Source organism: Ictalurus punctatus, chromosome 22 (genome assembly GCF_001660625.3).
Source record: "Ictalurus punctatus breed USDA103 chromosome 22, Coco_2.0, whole genome shotgun sequence".
In the NCBI taxonomy this organism is placed as follows: domain Eukaryota; kingdom Metazoa; phylum Chordata; class Actinopteri; order Siluriformes; family Ictaluridae; genus Ictalurus; species Ictalurus punctatus.
The window spans coordinates 12350658-12366155 of record NC_030437.2 but is presented as its reverse complement, the minus strand read 5'-3'; the positions used below and the strand labels follow the sequence as shown (position 1 = coordinate 12366155).

Below are 15498 nucleotides of genomic sequence, written 5' to 3'. Positions count from 1 at the left end.
TTTTTAAATGTGTCCAGTCTATGTGGGATTTAAATAAAAAAAAAAAAAAAAAAAAAAAAAAAAAAAAAAAAAAAAAAAAAAAAAAGGTATGCGTCTCTCTTTAGATGACAAATCACTAAGCATCACTGTCCTGTTAGGACAGTGTTGTCCTAGATAAATTCAATGATCAGAATATTCCAGGTCTTATTAAAAGATTTGTGATCCCTTCAGAGAAAATTGTTGCTTTTCAAGCTTAATACACGCTAAAGTTTCCTGAATACATCTACTGTGTGGTGTAGGGAAAAGCATGCTTCCTTTTAAGGAGAATGGTCATGCCTTGCCAGTAAGGTAATAAAGGCAATGACGTGCTGTATCGTAATGGGTATGCAAGGTTTCAAAGGGATTCTAACAGTTAAGGGCTTGTTTAGAAAAATCAAATATCTCAGACCAAAAATCGGTGAATTGGGGGATGTCCAGAACATATGGAGGTGGCACTTACTCAGGAAGTCCACTAGAGGGAGGCATTGCTACAGTTCTGCCCAGTGAAGCGTCTCCAGTACTTTCATTTAAACAAATGGAACAAGGAGGAGGGGGGAAAAAAAAAGAAAAAAAAAAAAGGCAAACAATTTTTAGATAATTTTATTACCTGGAAAATGATACGAACTTTAACCACTGAATTTCAGAGAAAAGTACCATAATGTCTGATAGAAGTTTATTTAACACCTATGATAACCATGTCCTGTAAACATTTACATACAATGAAAATACATTTATTCTTAATAAAACCTTTAATTGATAAATATATAACTTCATGTCTTGTTAGGATTTGATAGTAAATCGGTAAATACTGTGATTATTAAATAAAAATGTCATGTATAAAAGTAAGGCCATGTTCAATCTAGATATTTACTGAAATGTTTAAAACATTGTCCGATTTTTGTAGTCCAATCTGCTACACCATGTCTACAGGGACACTGAGAATAAGACTGATTTACATCCACTTTGCTGTGAATCCGAGTCATATATACACATAACAGGGTTAAAATATAAAGCTTGACTTCAGATCATCTTAGATATAGCAGAATTCATTCCTGATTAAAAACAAAAGTAATCTGTAGATACACAGTGGACACATGGACAACTGGATGAAAGAAATAACATGAACCTTAATATCTACACTGATTAGAGCTTACATTGTGACCACGTTCCAGCTGATGTCAGAACTCCTCTACGTGCATCGCTTGATTGCGATTTCAAGCACAAAATAAAATGTACCGTGGAATCCATTCGGTGTGACCAAAAAACAAAAACAAAAAAAACACAAAACAAACAAACAAAAAAGAAACCCACTGACAAATTCAAAGTAGAAGAGACGATGAACATGACACTGAAGGCAGAAAAGTGCTGGATAAATGGCCATTCACAGTCTGTGATGGATTCAAAGCATCAGGGTTTAATAAGTCCTTTCTCCAGGGTTTGATGAGGCACTGGCTATGAATGCTAGGCACATATGAACTATAATTAGCAGCAGGAAAAAGTGAAAGAGGTATGGGGCTTGTCTAATCAAATATGCCCCTCCTAGTGGGACTTGGAGAAGTCTTCCTGCCAAGTCGAGGTGTTCCCTGCGGAAAGAAACAGATGTACTGAAACACTGACAAGTTCTAAATCATGAGCCACAGACAAACCTGGATATATAAAGTTCTATATGACAGCCAATCACCATCCCCGATGAACACAGGATGCACATGGCACAGGTGGCCTCATCCAATCAACACGCGTGTTCTATTTACACTCTGACAGAAACAGACATGTTGGAGAAAGTAACTTTTAGCTGTTGATGTTCTACATATACTCTATGACCGTAATGAAAATTAAGTATACAAAAACGGGACTACTGGATGCACTGCATTTATAGCGTAGAATTATTCTAGAGCATTAGAAAGTCTTCAGTGCAGAAAGATAATATTGTGGCCAACATCAGATAGCACTGGCATTAAATATGACTAACTTTGGTTAGCTACATGCAATATGGTTAATGCATTTTAACAATTCTTGAAATGTTTCACAATTAATTTTAAGGGAAAATTTCTTGTTTAGGTACAACTTCAAATGTCAAAGTTAAGTATCTTGCATTTTACTGCTTAGAGAAAACTTAAAACCTATTGAAAAGCATATATGATCATAATGTAGACTTGTAGGCTCAAAAGCTCTTTCTCTAATCCGTTATAGCTTTTATTATTTATTTAATTAGAGTAAGAGACTGCTTAAAACGAAACAGTCAGATAGGACCTTACAAAACCAAACCGTATTTACACAATTATCAAGGTTCAGTCTGTGTTTGGTCACTACTGAAAAATTTACTTTAGAAGAAATCTTAACATGTTGACCTATAAATGTTAACGTCAAAACTTTAATGCCCCTTATATCAAACCAGCTCATCATCCAGATCAACCAGTCTCAAGACAAACCGTGCCGTGTTAGAAATAGTTATCCAATAGCTGACCATATAAAGGATGGTGATTAGATCAACAGAAGACTCGAGCATGCACTAAATGAGACAGTATTAGGAATTAAAGCGGGTAATACTACAGAGAGCAGTCGGGACGACACTTACTGGTGACTGCGCTTTGGAGAAGTTGACATGGGCATACAGCAACACTGCAATATCTTTGTGTCCAGCTTCCAGAGCAATGGACAGAGCAGTACTTTCATCCTGAATTTACACACGTGCATAGTAGCATACATTTCAGTAATGGTCAAATTCAGTTAAATTTCTCCACTAATAATATTAATCAGTCAGTAGTTAACACTTAAGACAGTCAGCACAATGCAAATGAAATAACTGCTGCAACTGGTTCTCGTTTCTTGTTAGTCGCATCGATATTTCTGTACAGTGGGTGTTTTTTTTGTTCATTTGCTCACATTGTCATGGAGTGTGGCATCACAACCCGGCTGGGCCAGCAGCAGATTGACTATCTCCACGTGGCCATGCTCACTGGCGCACATGAGCGCTGTGGAACCCTCATCGTCCTGGATGTTGACGTCAGCACCGCAGGCCAGCAGCGCCTTCACCATGTCCATCCGGCCGTGACTGACTGCCAGCATGAGCCCCGTCTGACCAGCCTAGAGGACCGAGTCAAGGAGGTAACCCTTTACCATCAAGACTATACATTCACCGGCCACTTTAATAGGAACATGTGTATACCTGCTCATTTAAGCAGTTATCCAATCAGCCAAGCATGTGGCAGCAGCACAATGCATGCACTCATGCCGATACAAGTCAAGTGCTTCAGTTAATGTTCACACCAAACATCAGAGTGGGGAAAAGTGTCATCTCTGTGACTTTAAATGTGGCATGGTTTTTGGTCCCATTTTCTGTGAGCTTAAGCCCATGATTCTTGTTCTTGGTTGACAGGAGTGGAAACCCAGGTGGTCTTCTTCTGTTGCAACATATCCACCTCAAGGTTCAATGTGTTGTGCATGCTGCGATGCTTTTCTGCTCAACACAGTTGTAAAGAGTGCTTATATGAGTTAATATATCCTTCCTGGCAGCTTGAACCAATATGCCCACTTTCCCCTGAATTCTCTTAACAAGGCACTTCAACCAACAGAACTGACACTGACTCAGTGTTTTTTTTTTCCCACACACCATTGTGTGTAAACTCTAAACTGGTGTGTGAGAAAAACCCAGGAGATGAGCAGTTTATGAAATATTCAAACCGGTCCATCTGGTACCAACATCCATGCCACAGTTAAATTCATAGAACTCACACGTTTCCTCATTCTGATGTTTGATGTGAACATTACCTGAAGCTCTTGACCTGTATCTGCATGATTCTTTGGCATTGTGCTGCTGCCACATGATTGTCTGATGAGAAATGTATGAATGTGCAGTTGTACATAAAAAAGCGCATTGCATGTGATGTGTATAATGTATTTGGTGAGCTTATTTAACCATTTTTAAAACATGTCTAATGTTTACTGTCTAATATTTTTCAATTTTGTTCATCACCCAGATCATGGGCACTATGAAAATAATGTCAAATTGCAACCTATTGAAAAGTTAAGTTAATGCTAAATACTTTCATGTTTCAAAGGTCATACTGATGTTAGACTGACCTGACTGGCTTTTGCATTGACGTCTCCTTTGCTGAACAGCTCCTCCACCACCCTCATGTCTTTAGGGGCCTCAACAGCAGCTAATGCAGCTAGCATGATGGGAGTATAGCCTGCCTTGTTCTGCTGATTGACGTTGCAGACATCTGTGACAAAAAGAATGGGAACCAGATTATCAGAGAGGGTCCAGGGGCCACCCTTCAAATCAGTGTTCAGGGACAAAGGGCTTCCTTTGTTAACCTTCAAGAGGGGAAGGCTTTCTACATGCAAACCACTGAGACAGCATATTTTTGTAAATAAAAAAGGAAGTTAGGGCTAAAGCACTGATTTATTGACTGGCAGTTGGTCCAAGCTCTGAGAATAAAAGCAGAGAATGGGGGCCTCACTTGGGACACAGGGCATCAGGGACTGGAGAAGCTCAAAAGGAAGCGGACAATGGGCTTTTCTCGCTAATAAATGCTTGCACCTCATCATGAACAGCATTATGGGATATTCATAAAAGAACTGAGAACCAGAGAAAAAAAAATGATTTGGAGAAGCCCACTTCTCCAGTTCTTTCAGAGGGGTGTTTAATAGAGGATTAGCAAATAGCATGCATTCATTGGCAATGCTGCATAATAGAAAAAGAAGAACGCCATGAATGTAGGCAACATAAATAAAAAAAATCATTAATAAATAAATAAATAAATAAATAAATAAATAAACATTCCCATAAAAATTCCTGATTATTTATTTATGCATAAACATTTGTGAATGTGGTGGATAAGGTGGAGTGTGATGGAAAACCCTTATTTTTAAAAATCCATAAACATAAGAAGTTCCAAAATGCTTCCTATCCGTTGCTCGTGTATTAATTACAGATCATCTTAAAATCACAGGCAATCTGGGGCTAGTCAAGTGTCATGGCTGTGATTATACTTGTTTGGTCCATGGACCTTGTTGATTAGACTTTCACCCACAATATTTCATTTGCAGAATAAACTGTTTTTTTTTTCCTTTGGACCTGTGAGGTGAAAGTCACATCCTAGTTAAATGTGTTTAGAACACATTTTGAAGTGATAATATGCATGTTCGGCATTTCAAAGGAAAAATATTTATGGCCTGCTGCTCTTCTGTCGCTAGCTGTGTGTTTGGAATGTTTATTAAATCGGCCCTGTTTTTTTTTTTTTTTCTTAACCTAGTTTTCATATCTACAAGATCAATACTACCACATTTGTTTCATCCTCACAGCCTCAATACTGGAGTGCCCCAAGGATCAGTCCTTGTTCTCTTTATACACAGAATTTCTCAGTAAATGGATCTTATGTCTTTCCCTATCGCTGCTACACTGATGACACACAACTTTATTTCCTTCACGTACCCTGAAGATATCAGGTCCCCAGAAGATCTGACTGCCTTACTGAAATGTGATTTTAGACAATATTCTTCACATCATCAAAGGAACCTTACATTCCCTGACTAAAGAATCCGCTCAGCTCCACAGAAAGCTCTAATTTCTTCCAGACTTGCTTATGCAACTCTCTACTTGCAGGCTTACCTCATATGTCCCCTACAGAGCACTGAGAACTGTGCCGCTCACCTGGTTCCTATGCTCTGACATTCTTTTATTTGACCTTTCTAATAAGGTCAGTCCTCTGGCTTCCAGTTGCAGTAAGAATCAAACTGAAGCTTGTCCTCACAAGAGCTCTGCACCACATCATGTATGGTGTTTGTGGTTTTGCAATTTGTCTTTAAAAATTTACACACATGTACATCATCTCCATTGTTCAACATCAGAGTGACATTGTTTATTCAATTGTTGAACTTTTTATTATTATTATTATTATTATTATTATTATTATTATTATTATTATTATATACTAGTTTGAAAATTTCAGACCTTATTTGTATTATTGTTTGCGTTTTACTGTTCAAATTGTCCTTTCTTTACTACCTAGACTACATGAGCACTATAAACCAGCATTAGTTTCTAATCTTTCAGGTTATAAATAATTTCAGTTTCTTTATGCGCTTTTGTATTCCTGTGACTTTGACTGATGCACATTTCCTAAGTCGATATAGAGAAGAGCATCTGGGAAATGATTAAATATCAAATGTAAAAGGTTTTTTTTTTTTGTTTTGTTTTTTTAAAAAGCAAAGAAATGTAAAAAAATAACCAATTTGTTTCACATCAAATTAAAAATGACAGCAGATAAATTCCTCACATCTTTTAAATACATCTGCCTTTACCATTTTGTTATTGTAAATAAGTGGTATGAACTGGTTACCTGCATCCAGCAGCTTCTTGACAATGTGGAAGTTGGAGTGGGAAACACTGTAGTGCAAGGCGGTGTTGCCATTGCCATCAGCCATGTTGACCACATGCTGCAGCAGTGCGGGAGAGATGTTACGGAAGGCGTTCAGGTAGTCCTCCACCATAGCCGCCACAGCCGTCTTCTGACTGGACACACGGAACCACTCGTGCTGCACCGTGTTCGTACATGTCCTCTGTGATGCAAGACAAATGAATGTAGAAATCAGTGTTAACACGACTAAAAGCACTGAACTGTCAAAATAATATGAATAAATCATGAATATTTAGTACTATTTTGTGCTACTCATTAAAATGTGAAGAATGATGTTAGTTAAAGGCAGAAGTGAAGTCAACTGCAATTTTGAGACTACTGGGCAAGAATAAGCAAATGATCAAAGAATTTCTGATTAACTAATTAAAAAGCCAAAAAAAAAGGAAAATGTATTATATTTTTTCAAACATCACCAAAACTCAAATCCAAGCAAATCCACAACCTGGCATAAAATCCAGTCCTCACAGAGTCTAAACCCTCTCTAAAGCATTGTAATTAGTACTAACCATGGTCATTAAAGCTTTTTTGGGAACATCAGTTGGCTAGGGTTTTTGGTTCATGCTGGATCCTGACAGTGCACCAGCTGGATCTGGCCCTACATTTTGCCTTCCACTCGGATTTGCTGTTCCTGTAACATTCTTTTTCACTATATTAGCCGCAAAGCGGCCCATTAGCCATTACTCCATAATTGCCTCAAGCAGATTGGTGAAGTAGGGCATAAGGAACTATTCAGAACCCCAATTTGATTCCTGACCCAAACATTTTTTTAGTGTTTAGAATAGAGAGGATTCTCAAACGGAGGTAAGAAAATTCAATGTGCATTTGAATTACGCAGATGGGGCTGTTTATCAGGATTTTTATTTTTAATTCAGTTAAATTTGCATTTACATTTTCTTTTTAAACTCACCACATCTTTACTGGATAACGCCTTAGGGTCGCTTAGGTGGGTTTTAAGAACATAGCATGCAGACAGCATCTTTTCACTCAACTCATACCTGGACAGTTGGAAAAAAAAAAAAAAAAAAATTCATTATACAAAAGAGTTCCTTCTAATGGAGATGAGATATCAACTTTGACAATGAAAAGATTTCAGACTGTCTACCTTTCTAGTGTCTCCGGATTCTCCTGGCCAGAACTTTCCACATCTCTCTTTACATCCTCTGCTCCCTCATTACTAAACGGATCGTTCCTCCTATCCTTTATGTTTTTTTCCAGGGTCTCCGTTTCGTCCTCTTCCGCCTCAGAGCCAGAAGAGCTGCTCTCCTCTGAGCTGGAGTCATCGCTTGACGTTGACTCGTACCTGGATGAACCAGTTAACACGGAAACATCAGGGTTATAACAACGAGCATTACATGCAATACACATACACAACAGATATCAATCCTGGCTGATCTTGAGCTCTTACCCTCCATTCACACCAACAAACTGCAGGTTCTTTTTGGTGCTGTTTGTACCCTGGCGACCATCCTTCTTCTTCATGATAGACTTCAGGGTGCTCTGGCTACCTACAGGGAAGGAAATTAAATTGAATGCTAATATATTTAAAAGTGTCTAGCTTTGTGTACAGTTATGTTTGATATTCAGACAGGTTTTCAATAAGCCACATGGTGGAGCACAGAAGAATACGTACTGCTGAAGTGAACAAAAACACAAACAAATCATCAGCAGGACTTGATATGGGCCACCTTTCGACACTTGACAATCTCACTTGGAATGCATTGCATGGAAATGAACACGTTTCCTCAACATTTTCAGCAAACAATAGCCACTAATCAAGACCAAAAGCAGTACTCTGCCAAGTTGTGCATATTTATTTGACAGAAACATTTGATGAACTACTTCACATCATAAACAAAATATTCTTTAAAAATACAAAATCAGTCCAAGTAGTAATACAGAAGTCTCAAAGAAAAGCTAACTTATAAAATTAAGCACGAGTGCTGAAAAAAATAAAGTTAAAAATCGACAAGCAACAGAAACCCATCCAAAACCCAAACTATCCCAAACATTTTAAGTACAGGCTCTGTGCTGCCAAATTCCCCAGAGGACCTCCGCCTCTCTCCACAGAGACAGAGAAAAAGCACAGGCCTGTGAACTGCCAGAACATGCCTCACACATGTGGCCTCCGCCTTCCTCTCTCTGCATACATACTGTATATGGCAAAAGCAGCCATTATGGACATTTCCTTCATTTTAACAGCTAAGAATAGAGGTCTGCGGCCTGTAGCACCAAGTTCTACACAACAAGGCTTACTTTAGTCAGCTACCCTTCTAATACAGACAATTTCCACAATTACAAGGAAATATTTTGTACTCAAAGATATGCCTCACTGTATAAATGTTTAAGCATAGAGACCACTTTTATACACAGCATTTGATGAGATCCTACCATGTAGAGCAGTAGACATCTGCTGGTCCATATGGCTCTTCAGGGAGGCTGCACTCTGCTCATGGGTCACTGTATCCTCAGTACACACACTCTGTGTGTGAGTGACCTCCAGCGTTGCACTGACCGAATGAGCGCTGGCAATCTGAGCGTCTGAGCAGAAAGGATAAGAACAACAGACATGTACAGTTATTACGGGAAAGGGATCTTTTTATAGACTAAACTTGCATTCCTTTGAAATAAATGTGCATAATAGCACAGCATGAAGATATGCGGATGCATGTAAATGACCAGCTCTATTTTCCGCTTCAGGCAAAAATAGCTGCTCTACAACATTACAAAGCTAAAGACATGTTAGAACACAAGTGCATCCATATTTACTCTAATTACTCTTGCTTTATGTTTTTGTACTGACTAAGTGTTTTTGTAGTGGTAGGCATTCTGATGTTTTTGCCTCCAAAAGGAATATTCTTGACATGACTTGCAAGCACTTGAGACATTTTTGTGTTTCTCTGGAAGTGGCACATGCACTGCTGTTTCTATCTTTACAGTGGTGATTCATTGGGCACGACATGATCCCTGAAAAACAAATCCGGTCTGAATTACTCAATGTTATATTGGCAGTAAAAGACATACCGTCTTAAATTCCTTGGCGGTACATTTTAAGCCTTTTACGGCATTGCTTTTAATATGTACCAACGTGCTTTTTTCCCCTTTTTTTGTTTTTTAAATATACATGCAAATTTCTGAAAGACAGGAAGACACAACAAACTATAATATTGCTAACGGTGGACCAACTCATTCTTCATGAAACAGACCATGCTTATAATTTATTCATTGCGATCCCATAATGCAACTGCCTATTACATAATACCAAATACAACACCATAAACAACAACTAAACATTTAGAGCAAGCTGCTGCATCCCAAGAGAGATGAGCTCATTGCTGGTTTATGACTAAAACGGGGTCAGAGACAACTTTCGCAGATCTTATTAAGCCTCAGTGAACGCTAACACAGGAAGAACGCTACATCCAATTCTCCACACTCAAGAAGATCCAGAGAGTAAAAATAGGCTATAGATAACAACGATGCATTAAGCCAACATATGTGCCTGTATATTTATGTATATAGGTTGTAAAAGATATGGTGTGGAGAACAAATTTACTCCATATTTATTCCAAGATCATAAGATCAAGTACCATAACAAATGTCATTAATGCTAATGTGCACTGTTGTTAAAATGTGTAAAATGTGTAGTGACTCGTGGGAAGTGATGGCTAATAATCGTTGTTTACTTGTAGTTAAGGAATTAATACCTTTAGATGTACCACATGGCAAGAGACTGTATAAAAAGACAGTAATATTAACACATTGTTTTTGTTCAACAGTATTAACATGCAGTTAACAGCCAACAATCAAGACATCTAAATAACAATAACAACATATTTTTGTTGATAAATAAACATGACTAACCTTTTCTGACATTACTAGAGTCTGTTTGCAGACTCCGGAGGTCCGCGTTGTGGAGATCCTCAATGCTGCCATACTTCATCACAGAGTTGATGGATGACAGGGTGGTTACCAACTCACTGTTGATGGAGTTGAACTGGGACTGCTGTGGTGGACCAAATGCATCTGCCAGCTCACTGTAATTCTCAGCCAGCAACATCTGTTGCTCTTGAAGAAGCTTCTGCACTCTCTCTATATAGTGATCCAAGTCAAACCTAGTACCAGCCTTGTTTTGTGAATTGAGAGTCTCTGCAGCAATCATTTGTTCAACTGCCACATTTTTCTCCATCTCTTGGTTTAGGGGTAGAAAAGGCCCACAAGCTATGCTCCGTGTCTTAAGACCCACCAAAAAATTATCATCTATACTAGTATGCCCAACCCCACTTTCTTTGGTTTTGGAACAGTTCACCTTTTCAATAGCATCACCTGAAGCTGTGGTACCAACTGCAATGGAGCGAGACTTTACTGTGGTCTGTAGATCTTTTACAAGTCCGTCACCGACAGCAACAGTGCGAGTCTCCAATGGTACTGTGCTCGTTTGCTTGTCTTCAGAATTCTGTTGAGTGTTAATGCAAGAATCAGTGAGAACAATGCACTCAGTGTTAGTGAAGTTATCGACAGTATTAACTTCGGTGCTTGTATATTGAGAAAACACTGTGGGGAAAACCATTACAGCAGTGTCCATTTTACCCACAGTGTCAGTCGCTGTGCCTTTGGACAACACCTCCTTAATGGGACTAACCAATACATCCATCGTGCAATCTCCACATCCAATGGACCTGAATTCTTTTGCCAGTTCAGACTCTGTCTTGAAAAGGTCTAAAGTTTCCACAGCCAACTGAGTGTTGACTCCCACCTCACACTTACTTATTTCCACCCCCACTTTCTGGTGGCACATTATAACCTCCTTTCCAACACACTTATCTTGAACCTCCACACGTTCTTGTACAACCCATCTGTCCATTATCAAATCTGGACCCACAGCAATATGCCTCGAGTCTGGTTTACAACAGACAGCAACAGTGTGTGTTTGTGGTACATGATCTGTGCTGATATTACATTCTGCATGGTTTCCCACCCCTTGACTCTTTGTGGAGACCTTGGCCTCTACTGAAGTGCTGTACATTTCAGGTCTTGCCAGCGAACCCTTGTCCAGTTTCTTCCTTGATCCAGCCACCTGAAGCTCTAGCTTGAGTTTGCCCATCTCCATTTCATGAGTGGTTTCTTTCAGCTGTACCTCCAATCTGTAGATCTTCTCCTTAAGGGCCTCGATGGTTTGGTGCTGCAGCTCTATTTCAGCCTCAGCCTCAGTGCTCATGCCCAGCATGGCCTCAGTCACCCCAAATCCTATGCTCCTTGTCTCCTGCTCAGTCCCTACTGCTACATCCTTGCTCTGTCCTGGCAACTTCCTGTAGATCACTACATCATTCATATTTTCATCTGCACCAACACCAACTGATTTACTCTCACGGCTCCATTGTCTTTGCAAGGGATTTTGGTTTGTACTGTGTTGTATTTGGTGTAAGGCATTTTCTGACTCCTTGCTGGTGTCCTGGATGTTTTTCTCTAAAGCTTGTACCTCAGCAGTCAGTTGCCGAAACTCCTGTAGCCTTTGTGAGCTCTGTTCTATGTTTTCTGACTCAACAATGTGCAACTCAGAACCGGACTGAAGCTGGGCCACAGGCTCATACTGGTCAGCACTTCCTACACTGTAGGATCGCTTCCGAAAAACCCCAGATTGGCCCTGCCCAGGTAGTTTTGAGTTCTTCATCTGTGACACCAGCTGTCTCTTTTCCTCTTGCAAGACCGAGATCTTAACTTGAAGGATTGGAATGGTTTTCACCTGTTCCTCAAGCTCTTTAAGTCGTTTGAGCGCAACTAGCATCTGGTCACGGATGTTCTGAAGGTGCAGGGGGCTGATGTTACTTACCGGCGTAGTCATACCTGAGCTCAGTGGGCTGTGACGTATTGAGCTGCCCATTGAGGATGTTACATAAAGATTGTATTCACCATTAGCCAGATGTCCATTATGCTGAAGAGAATTTGAACTAGGTGAGATCTGGTTTGCCCCATATGAGCCACCATAGGACGACAAGGAGCTATTGGAGCCCGTTCCCCCGAAACTGGGCAGACGCCGGCGTGGTGGCTCGGTTGCTGGTGGCTGCATGAGAAGCCGCTCCTGTTCTAGCCGCCTCCGAGTCTCCATTAGTGTTTTCTCCACCTGGAGGTTATGGCGAGGGAGACAGGGTGAAGGTGGTGGCAGCTGCTGCTGCTTGGCCTCAAGAATGTTCACAAAGGCCTGGGGGGCCTCATTGACTTGCGCAATGTGGCCCAGGGACGCTAGCTGGTTCCGAGTTGCAAAAAAGACTGGTGACTGCTTGCTTTCATCACTGTTTGATGAGGAAAGAGAGTCCGTAGAAGTCCATTCAGCCTGACCAGGCTGACGGGGTGGTACAGACCTGGTTACTTTTGGTTTTCTCTGAATGTTCAGCTTCTTGATGGTGTTGCCCCTCTCTATGTCATCAACATACTTGAGGAAGTCCAAGTCTATCTGATAACCATAGGGGGTTTCCAAACAATAGGGGGGTGCAGGATCCTTGTTACAATCATCCTTTTCTATAGAGAATGAGAAAGATCAAGATCATAAATGTAAATAAATAAAAATTCAGACAAGCAAAAAAACAAAAAACAAAAAAAAAAACTAAAAAATAAAAAACCCACAGACCTGCAATTTACAGGTCTATGAAGCCTCGAGAAGTAAACTATAAATGTAATTCATTAATTCTATGTATATTTCCATGAACTAAAGGATTCACTTAGGTTTTTATTGAACCAGAGTGTGATCCAACACATGCACAGCATAATCTCTCTATAGGGACTGACCACCAAATTAATGTACTCTTGCAGGTAGAAACATGTAAACTGTTTTAACAATGTCTGGAAAGCTGCACACAATCAAGATGGCCCAAGGAACCAAATTTACATTACAGGCATACCACTGAGAAACACAGATGTCAGGATTAGCGAAACACAGAATTAGGATTAGTGTTTACACGTCTCACAATGTGGATAATTGAACACCACTGAGATATTATCTAGGCAACCTGGATAGAATTAAATACTAATAACGGAACCTGTTTCACAATTTTGGCAAAGAGTGGGTTAGCAGGGGTAGGGTCTCTGTATGATACAGCTTCAAAAAAATGTAAACAATTCATTCATTACCACTCCACAAACAAGGCACGCCATGACAGAGGAACACAAATGTAATCCACCTTGCATACATAACATTCAAAACTCCACTGAACGGATTGAGAATTCCTAACATTTTCAGCCAAGCTACTTTTCAAATCTACAGGAGTATTAAGTATTATTCTCTCAGTATACGCTGCATAAAAGTAGCATGCATAACTGTTTATTTTACCTCACCATTTCTAACTCTTCAGCAAGGCAGGCTGCCAGACGACTTCCTTCAAACTGAGAGAATTTAGGAAGGGAAGTCTGGTAATGTAACCTCTAATTCTTCAAGCCCTACTTACCATGCATCAAACAGCAGTCCCTATTTCAGAGCTCCTTGCACTCTTGTAGGCAGTAACAGAGTGTAGAAACCAGAACAAGCTACAGGCAGGCACTTTCTCAATCTTCACTCCATAAGGGGAAAAAATTCCACTATTGGTGTAAACTTAGCCAAGCTCAGCTGGGCTCCCATAGGCTGGCTGCTTCAGCCATTCGTCCAATTACAAGCCTCTTTCTTCTGCCTCTGCTTCTCTTGAAAGATTTTTTTTTTTTTTGGAAAATACCTCATACCCACTCTCCTCTAACAAGGAAGCCTTTCTTCACGACAGTATTTCAGGCCATAATTATAAATTATATTGACAGACAAAATAAAAAAACAACAGGACTCCATTCAAACATTTAATCAAAAGGTTATTCTAGTCTATTGTACCAAAAAGAAAAATAAATGTGCTTCAAATAAAACGCTCATTCAACCTCTTGGACAACAGCCATCATACAGTACATGCATGACAACAGCCCCTAGCTTGTTTGAAAACAACCAGATGCAGGACAGTATGGTACAAGGAACAACTGAGCTCTGACTTCAGCATGTGCAACCCAGGAGGTTGTCAGACCTGTCACAAATAGAGAGCAGCAGAGACCAGACCAACAAAAGCAGCTTACAGGATAATAATCAGTCATAATGTCCAGTATAAATGACAATGCTGACAAATACACAAACTTTAGAGATATTGTGTTAGAACAATTGCCTGGACACAGAGTGTAAAAATCACTACAAACAATTATTTAAAAATAAATAAATAAATAAATAAAAAATCCTGGTTAAAATGTAACAATTTTCTTCATTTACTAGCCATCTCTGGATTCAGAAAGATGCCCAGAAGATAAACACTCAACCAACGCAAGATATTTGTATTAAAGAAAGAACCAAATAATCGTCTGCCAATCTCATTTCATTACCATGTCATTTATCCTGGCTTGTTTGTTAAGTTAGTTTCCTGAGCAAGTCATAATGGCTCCAGTTCTAAATGCACAATGGTTTTGACCAAGGATGTGTCTAGATAACTATTTAAAGCTGAGTGGCTAAAGCAGAAATAAGGAAAGAGTATCAGCCAATAGGGTTGCAGTAAAAGATGACCCCAAAGATAGCTCCAGCTGGAATAGCAAACACACCAGAGTGGCACGATTGTGTCATCATTGAGCTGTTTGTGAACAAACTCTGATTCAACATGAAGGGGCTAGAATGATATAAAGGAGAAAGTGTTTAAACACACTAGTTCCTACAGGAAAACCTCAAATTAGAAAACAGCTTGTGGGATAAGTTTAGATTTCAATAAACCATCTTGGACAATGTATCATCTTGGTTGAAAGACTAGTGAGGGAATATAAGGTATAAGCCAATGTTGGGATTTCAAAATGCCTAATGACTTTTGGATAATGACCGAGCTTTATCAGTTCCTAGAGACTCATCTCCACATTGCATAGTCACGGTTTTCATTCAGCCTTTCTTTATAAGTGTAAAAACCAGAGTTTCCTTGACTAGACAATTTGCTTTTACAATAAACCAAATACAACATTATTGAAAAGTAAACATCTCAAAATAGATAGCTGAAAGTTGTAAAAGCCATATTACTTGCTGAGATAG

The 15498-nt window shown here is 39.5% G+C and overlaps 1 protein-coding gene across 6 annotated transcripts in view; it reads right to left on the bottom strand.

The window, feature by feature from the left end:
* Positions 1-602: 602 nt before the first annotated feature.
* kank1a (KN motif and ankyrin repeat domains 1a) overlaps positions 603-15498 on the bottom strand; it is a 49116-nt gene continuing 34220 nt past the window's right edge. For 4 of the 6 annotated variants that reach the window (XM_017452098.3, XM_047149716.2, XM_017452099.3 and 1 more), the window contains 10 exons: positions 10302-12953; positions 8829-8978; positions 7846-7945; positions 7543-7740; positions 7348-7435; positions 6363-6582; positions 4099-4241; positions 2902-3102; positions 2594-2692; positions 603-1601 (listed from right to left, as the gene is read on the bottom strand). In XM_017452098.3, coding sequence (XP_017307587.1) covers positions 1539-1601; positions 2594-2692; positions 2902-3102; positions 4099-4241; positions 6363-6582; positions 7348-7435; positions 7543-7740; positions 7846-7945; positions 8829-8978; positions 10302-12953 — 3914 coding nt within the window. In that variant the 3' untranslated portion in view covers positions 603-1538. Of the gene's footprint in view, positions 1602-2593; positions 2693-2901; positions 3103-4098; positions 4242-6362; positions 6583-7347; positions 7436-7542; positions 7741-7845; positions 7946-8828; positions 8979-10301; positions 12954-13876; positions 14720-14813; positions 14916-15498 lie in introns of those variants that run through there. The other 2 variants (XM_017452102.3, XM_017452101.3) reach the window with 2 other exon arrangements.